At 49.6% G+C, this 8,309-nt stretch overlaps 3 protein-coding genes across 3 annotated transcripts; all 3 read right to left on the reverse strand.

The window, feature by feature from the left end:
• Window positions 1-572: 572 nt before the first annotated feature.
• Window positions 573-1,477, reverse strand: LTR84_008499 (uncharacterized protein; the record flags this gene model as incomplete). The annotated part of the gene is made up of 2 exons (XM_064852044.1): window positions 573-950; window positions 1,025-1,477. The coding sequence occupies 2 exons, from the start codon at window positions 1,475-1,477 to the stop codon at window positions 573-575; spliced, it is 831 nt and encodes a 276-aa protein (XP_064701949.1).
• A 913-nt stretch (window positions 1,478-2,390) lies between these two features.
• On the reverse strand, window positions 2,391-4,208 carry LTR84_008500 (uncharacterized protein; the record flags this gene model as incomplete). The annotated part of the gene is made up of 1 exon (XM_064852045.1): window positions 2,391-4,208. One exon carries the CDS (start codon window positions 4,206-4,208, stop codon window positions 2,391-2,393), a length of 1,818 nt encoding a protein of 605 aa, XP_064701950.1.
• Window positions 4,209-5,488: 1,280 nt separating this feature from the next.
• Window positions 5,489-6,700, reverse strand: LTR84_008501 (uncharacterized protein; the record flags this gene model as incomplete). The annotated part of the gene is made up of 1 exon (XM_064852046.1): window positions 5,489-6,700. The coding sequence occupies one exon, from the start codon at window positions 6,698-6,700 to the stop codon at window positions 5,489-5,491; it is 1,212 nt and encodes a 403-aa protein (XP_064701951.1).
• Between the last annotated feature and the right edge of the window lie 1,609 nt (window positions 6,701-8,309).

The following is an 8,309-nucleotide window of genomic DNA, read 5'->3' on the forward strand; positions in this document are numbered from 1 at the left end:
TGATGCGTGACATGAACAAATTACGATCTAATGCTCCTAATATTAATGGTGGACCTATGCGAGTTTGGAAAGGTGTTCCGTGTGGACATATTGCTTTTTCGCCTCTATGGTCTACTGGACCCAGAGACCCCCACAAGCTTCACCTCGGCCCAGTCCCATTGTAAGTGTACTCATAACACAGTCATCCTGCAAATTTCGTCGGTCGTGAGCTGCATCACATGGAAGTCGGGCATTTGTTGGTGCTAAGACGAGGCCTCACCGTCTCTTTTGTCGACAAAAATTCCCTCCTGTTGAGGAGGAGGCTATACGATCTGATTTTGTCTTCGTTGGACTTGCACCGAGGGGACTATCGTATCAATTTGGGGATTTCAAAAGAGAAAATTCCAGTCACAATTGTAGGTTTGAACTCTGCGCAACATGGCTATTCTGGCTAGCCTTTCCGATTATTACTTAGTCGTGAAACTCCATACATCAATGTAATGCGGGTGCACAGAACTATCTAACGTCGCATCCAACATACCAGTCTACGACTCTTAGCTGAAGCACAGCCAGACTCAAAAATGAGACTTCTCTTAAGACAAATATTTCTTGAACCACTCAACACCCTGCTTCTCAGCAGCATCCATGGCCTTCTTGTCCTCATCACTACTCCAATCGCTCCTGAGCGCGAAACCGTGCACCTGATCATCATAGATCTTCACTTCTGAGGGGACACCGGTCTTGTTCAGAGCTTCTCGAATTTGCTCAACAGACTTCAAGTCCAGCATACTATCCTTCTCTCCAACAGCGAGACTTGTGGGTCTTGCGACAGGCGAGATGTCACCAGGGATGGCGAGTAACGACGGATGGCACGCGTAAGCGGCATCGACGCCACCGACTTGTCCTTCCTTTCGCTCGTGGGTTTGCAGTATGGCGTATCGCCCACCCCAGCAGAATCCGATGGCACCGACCTATCAGCAGGCAACGAATCAGCTCATGTTGCCACAAGGGAATTGTCTGCTTCCACAAGCATTATACTACATACCTTGTTCGTGCCAGGGATATTCTTGACAGTATTGATGAACCCACTGATAATCGGCTCGGCAATACCTTCGCGATGTTTTGCCAGCCAAGGACCAAGCGTCGCCATGACATCAACTGTTTCTTTCGCCTTATTGACAATGCCCTCCTGCTCTTTTGCCTTCAAGGGAGGCTCGACGCTCTGGAGAAACTCAATCGGTAGAGAATCGCCCTCGTGGACGTCAGGAATGTAGCAGTAGAAGCCGGCTTTGGCATAGTTGTCCGCTAAGAGCCTAACGTTCTTAAACTTCCACCCAAAGATATCGACCAAGAACACCACGGTTTTCGCAGTCGATTTGTCCGAGGGCTCGGCAATGTAGGTCGCGATCCCGCCAATGGTGTCTTCGCGCCCGCTTGGGTTGCCACTGTGGACCGAACCGGAGATGCAGCAGCTGCTGAGGCCGCTTTGACTAGACATTGTGGAAAGAATTCAGAGTGCTGGGGGTACTAAAGTCAGACTGAGATTCGCAGTTCGAGATTACCACAATGAGTTGGCGAATATCAGGTGCAGTTTGATAGCTCTATGTAACTGTTCACACAAGGTTGAAACTTTCGATTTGGAATAGCACTGTATCTCCAAAGTCAATTACTATGGAGAGTACATGGTGAAATATGAGATCAGCTCCAATGAGCTACGCAGATCACTGCTCAGGTCCGCATTGGATCCAGACCGTGACCTCATGGCTCTGGGGGATGGTCACTGTAGCCATTGACAAGGACCAAGAGGAGCGCAAGATCATATAATTTGTCAAGATGTTTAAAATTTATGTATTATGACGATATGCAGTTTGGAGAAAGAGGGCCAGGTCGAGTGCGGGGTGTATTGACCAAGGGGCCGGCGGATGACTGTTCATCGTGGCGTATCTACGGATGTTGATGTCCGACGAAAAGTAGACCAAGCAGAATCAGGGGATTGGTTTGCTAACTAGAGTCCCGTTACCATCGGGTTGACCATCAATCCCTAGCACCGCTTGACATGGCGCGAGTACCTGAGTTAAAAACAAGTTATCGGAGGAGTAAGTATGTATTCTACTTAGTCAAGTATATAGTATCTCCGCAAAGGTCAGTAGCCAAACCCTTTTTCATGCAGGTAGGGTGGGGTCCTATATTGTCAAGATTATGCAAAAAGTTCTAAATGCAGGCCTAGAGGATCGATACCCCTACTGAGTCGTCAGGTTTATGCTCGCCGATAACGGTGACAGTGATCGACTTGTCAGTAATTTTCTTAGCAGAACACGCAGGTGCACCCAGAGCGAGCTGCGTGCGTTCCGCCTCGCCATCACGGGGCATCCACACTGTATGCTATCCTTGTCAGAGACAGCTTGCAAGTTCTAGTCCTTCTTAATCTTCTCAGCGGCCCACTCGGCCACACCGTACAACAGGGCCGTGGAGTGTCCCGCAGCCTGAAATGGAATCACACTCAAATCCACAACCCGAACATTGCTGGTCCCATAGACTGTGAAGTTGTTGTCCACCACGCCGCCCATGTCGCGCGGCAACATTGCGCAAGTTCCCAAATGGTGATAATTCGGCTGGTACGCCGACTTCTTCTTGATCCAGTCTAGCCAGACCTCATCGCTGGCATCTTCAGGAACGAGGGTGTAGTCCGGCGTCAACGTCGATGCATTGACGATATCCGAGAACGGTGAGGTCGCCACCACCTTGCGCGAGAACTTTGTGCTCGCGACGGCCAGGGTGCCGTCGACTTCGAATTGAAAGAACTTCCCATCGATGGCTGGAAGGATTGTGACGTTGGATGAGGTGATGTGAACACTCCCTCGGCTGAATGGCTGCAAGGGCCAGGATATGACGCCGACGAGGTTGACGAGGGCAAGGGGGACGATTTCCGCGGTGGGCGTGTTGGAGTCATAGAGCAGGTCGAGTTGTGTGCGGAGCAGGCGTTGTTGGACCGAGGCATTGGATGCGCCATTGTTTTGCGCTGCAATCTGTTCCGCGTAGTTGGGAAGCTGGGATAGTGTCTTGTTATAGAATGATGTGGTATCCGGTCCTAGCAGATCTTGGAGGCACACGTGTGCCACGAAGGCGGGCAGGCCGGTGAAATTCTGCTTTCTCGTGGTGGCAGCGACGACCGCGATGGTGGTTTGGTCCTGGAAATTCTCGCCTACGCCCGGAAGAGGGACTTTGATATCGATGGAGTGTTTAGAGAGGATCTGTGGATTTCCAACTCCGGAGTGCTCGAGAATCCCAGGGCTGCGGATTGCACCCGCCGAGAGGATGATCTCCCGGGTTGCTGAGATGTTTGATATCACCCCGTTCTGGGAGATAACTTCAGCTGCTGAAGCCACGGCTTTACCGTCGGCGCTATCGTTGTCCGACCAGAGAATGCGGGTCGCGGTGGTGTTGACAAGCACGATGAGGTTTGAACGGTTCTGTACTGGGTAATAGTACGCCTGGGCAGCATCCTCCCTGATATCCGCATGGCCGTCTTGAGTGACCGGCTGCACGCCAAAGCCCCTGAGATCTCCGTCGTTGAAATCATGGATTGGCGGGATACCTAGCGCTTTGAACGTATCATTGAAGATTTCGTGGATGTCTCCCATTGAGATATGTGGGCTGTAGCATGTCGCAAGCGGACCAGCAAATCCATGGGCAGACTCTTGATAGGCTGCCCCGATGGCGGTGAGGTTGGTTGACGGAATTTGGAAATGCTCTGACTTCTTTGCCGAAGCAAAATATTCCTTCCATCCCAGGTCCAGTCCCAGAGAACGCCATAGGTCGATCTGAGAGCTAGCAGGCCGGATGTAGGTCATGCCATTGATCAGGCTGGAACCACCCAGTCCTTTCCCAGCGCTCCATATGAGGCTCTGATTCCCTCCATATACCTGAGGGACGCTTTCATACTGCCAGTCGACACGGGTGTTCTTCGCCAGGCCAAGGACGCTGGCGGTCGTCACGTTGGGGTTGCTTCTTTCGAAGTTTCCAGCTTCGACCACAACGACGGTGACGTTAGGATCCTCCGAGAGCCTTCCGGCGAGGACTAGACCAGCTGTGCCGCCACCGAGAATGACGTAGTCGAAGGTGGTATTGGTGGCTCGATCAGCCTCAGCTCCGCCTACCGGAGAACTCAATGCCGAGGGAAGTAGTAGCAGCGCAGGCCATAGACATCGAGCTTGCTTCGGAAAACGCATATTGTTGAGCGAAGTCTAGACGGTCGACAGTGGTGTGCTAGAAAACTCCATCATCGGTCCGAGTTGCGGGTTGCTCAAGTATTTGTACCTCCATCGGACCAAGACATCACGATGCAACAGCGCTAGTTGATCGTCGCTCAGGCGCCCCGAGTACCGCAGGCCATTAGCTCCCCTCGACAGAGGTAGTACCTCAAACTCCACACCCAAGATCTAAAGAGGTAGGGTTCTCACCCTTAACCTCGCCCTCACCCTCAAGATTATATCTCGATTCCGGTACTACTATCTAAGCATTTTCGCGAAACATTAGGTTATACACTTTAAATACTAACAGATTACCTAAAGAGTGTCCGAAGAACATCCTCAACCTTGCGTAATTGGGACTGATGGATAGACTAACACCCGTGCTGAGGTTTTGCCATCATCCGAGCCGCTGGTGGTGGTTGGAACGTCAGTATCAATCTCGTCGTTGACTATCGAGACTGCCCAAGATCGGAGTGGAGAATGAATGTCAAGCTTCACTCAAAAGAACCATTTGCGCCCTGGCACTGGGATGAGATGCAGGACTAGACTGCGTTGGACCTCGGCGAGAACTCGTACGCTGGAGATGCGATGCTATCGGCTCAACGCGCATCAGAAATGGGAAAGGTGAGTGGCCTCTTTTGGAAAGCCCCGGTGATATTAACAATCACTTTGGGTGCTCTGAAAGCATGGTTGCAACTCCTCTTCTGGTCGCTGTTTTGGAAGACTGATATAACGTAGGCCATGCCGTGTTGTGTTCTGCGCGATATTCGTTGCTGCCTTGATTCTCAATAACATGGAAGCTGGATTGGATATGAGAGGGACAGAGGAGTTCTGCAGCAAGTGGTCGTTGGGAGAGGCGGACCTGGTGTTTTCTAGAGTGCAGCAAACAACACCACGTCAGGGCTATGAAAAAACACCAAAGGCAGGGAAAGGATGGTGTGCAAAATCTCTGCCCGATGGATTTGTTCGTAGGTTTTGCAAGGAAGGAATGCATCCCATCATTTGGCAGTCAGAACCAATCGCCAGAGCAAGTTGCGCTATCGAAGCTTCTTAAGACTTATCATCTCGAACTGTCCAGGAATTTTTGCCTGTTATTGGCGGTTGTAGCCGGCATTCGTATTGGAAGAGCATCATGCAGTAGAATGAGCCCCTAAAAAGATCAAATCTATCGATCCTGAGTTGGGGTGTTTGGATGTGGTGTTGTGATTCAAAAGTAGTCCAATATGTTGCAGGACGTCGATGTCTTAATTGTTGAGTAGCTATGCATCCTGCTCAAGAGCTTCCTCGTCGCTTCCTAGGGTATTGACATACCCGTCCATAAGACAACGAGAACTTCTGATTAGATTTGCGCTCCTGATTTTGCCATTACCGATTGCTGCGCCAACTTCAAGTGTGCCTGATGGGTGCCCAATAATGGTATTCGAGGGAGAGAGATGCTTCGAAAGACGAAACGGGAGCGTTCCTTTCAATTTGCAAGCCACCCCGAGATTAAGCGCAAGAGTGACCGGCACCGCCTTATGTGCCTGGCCCATCGAGAGAGCTTGACATGCAATGTCCATCTGTTCATCGGTGGGTGGGAAAAGCATGACAATTTTTGGCACACTGTTAATTTGGGGGTCAAGCCCCATCATTTCTGTGCCTTTCTTGCGAATTTTTTCCAGGCTATCCATAAGAGGGCGATTTGCATTCAATTCATCTGGAGTGGCTTTAGGATTCCATCCAATCTCGTAGCCATTGATGAAGATCCCGGGATTGCTCACATCTACCAAGGAAGCCTGGACTGAGAGGTTGTCCACCCTGATGATATCAACTGCATTTCCCGTCGGCAAGGCACTGGCAGTCTTGGAGCCTTCCGGATCCAGAAATGATAGCGTGATCTTAGATGCTGTGCTGGATACCCCATCGATTTTTGTGTCACCAGGATAGTGAAATTGCCAGTTACCATTGAATTTGCATACTTTGAAAGTAGCTTCAATAATCTTTCTTGTATTGGTGTTCCTCATTCGCATCATGATCTGTCGATCTTTGTCCCTATCCCCACCGCCTGTGTCCGAACCCTGACCTTGAGTTTGATAAAGCCCGGCATTCAAGGCAAAAGGGCCCACCGCAGCACTAAGGTTTCCACAATTCCCAGCCATATCTATTACGCCGTCCTTGATTCCTATCTGGAAAAAAGTGTAATCTACATCTGCGCCAGGCTGAGTAGGCGGACAAACAACCATGGCTTTGCTTAAGGAAGAGATGCCTCCACCCATACCATTAAGTTGCCTGCCATATGGATCCGGAGACCCCATAACAGCACCAAAGAATTGCTCTAAACTTTTGGTCTGAAGTTCGTCCGGGGCTCGATCAGATCTCAACGTCTGTTGAAACCACTTAGGCAGATCCCAAAAGTTGAAGAAGATACCTTTAGAAGTGCCGCCTCTCCAAAAGGAGGCCTTGACGGCTCCCTTGAAATGCGCCGAAGACATGGCTCTTCGGGCCCCAGGGCCTTGGGTTGTGGACAAAAGGTCGAGACAGATACGAAAGGAGCGTTCTAGGTGCCCTCGAGTTGTTGTGTCTGCCCATCGACGACTGACCAACATTGTTCTGACTTGTGTGAGAAATTTCACCAAGCTTAGCCACAACTCTGCAGAAGCGAGCTTAACCAGCAATGAGAGAAGCTACTGTGGCCAGCCTTGCGCCAGAAGTTTGAAAAGAAAAGTGGGCAGTCGAGGCCACGAAGCCATCATCTCATACACATAGGGAGCACAAGGAAAAACGTAAACTTGCAACATGTGTACGCCAAATATTGGCTAAGGCGCCCAGCCATTCAAGTTCCGATATACCGGCCAGCCTTGTTCGAGTTGGGGGAGCGCGTCTATAAGGCTGACCTATCACCCACTGCTTATTAAAGTTGCGGAGCGTTGCACCGCAGCGACTCGGAGTAAGTCTGGGCACCACGTAATGAACCAACCTAGTAATGGAACACTCGATTTTATCGCCACCACGACAACTAAATCATGAATTGCCTATTCTACCGGGCCATTGACACTAAACTGATGCATAAATGGTGTTAAGGAGTCATTCAAGTGCCTATTACTAGTAGTATTCCTAGTGGTTGAGCGCGTACTAGACCTCGCTGTCGCCTCTAATGCCTCCATACCCTGCCTGGCTTGCCTGATAGTCTCGATATTCGCAAATACCTCATTGCAATTGATTGCGACTCGCGTTTGTCTCCTAGCAACTAGCTTATCTAGCTTTTGACGCTGAGTAGTGAGTTGTTGTGATTGAGTAGTGATTTCCCATTGTAGCTGGTCGAATGCCTTAGCCGTTTTTTGGAGTAATCGACGTACTGGGCGAGAAAGAGTCTCCTGGGCTGAAATCGACTTCGTTTCCTGTCGTATTTGCTGTCGAGTAAGTGGCGTATAAATATCATTCGATACATACTGAGCTTGCTTGCGTGATGGTGGCGTAGTTGGTAGTATTCGCTCATTTTGGCTAGTTTGAAGGACCTGACTAGATCGAATGACTTTACGAGGATCCTATGAATATATGCTAGCTGCTTTCCATCCCGCACGGATATGAGGCTCTAAGAGGCCCTTATTACTCGCTTTTTCATAGGTTTTGAGAAATCTGCTCTTCTTTACGGCCGAGGCGTCGTCGTACCTTGCTAAGTTAGTAATCTCATCCCGATAGCGGCATTTTAGGAGCGAAAAGCATGCAAGATCTAGTGGCTGGAGAATATGGCTTGAATGAGGGATTAAGTAGACTAATACCACTCGATTCAGATGGCATTGCCATATAAACTCGTATGTAGCGTGGCTTTTATGCCCATTAAGTAGAAGGAGTCGATAGCCATTCGTTGCTATCTGAGGGAGAAATATCTAAGATAACCAGGCCAATCCGATAGTATTTGAAGTCCATCCATTAGGTGAAACCGTATAGGAATAGTTCGGAGTATCTGGATCTGTAAATCACGTTGATTGGAGCATATTTCCTTTAAATATGACGAGACACTATAGTCGACGGCCAGTCGCTGATATTGTCTCAATAATAGAGACCCATTCACGATTTTCTGGTGTTGCTTTATAGGATCGA

Source organism: Exophiala bonariae (genome assembly GCF_035927105.1).
Source record: "Exophiala bonariae strain CCFEE 5792 chromosome Unknown scaffold_31, whole genome shotgun sequence".
Classification (NCBI taxonomy): Eukaryota; Fungi; Ascomycota; class Eurotiomycetes; order Chaetothyriales; family Herpotrichiellaceae; genus Exophiala; species Exophiala bonariae.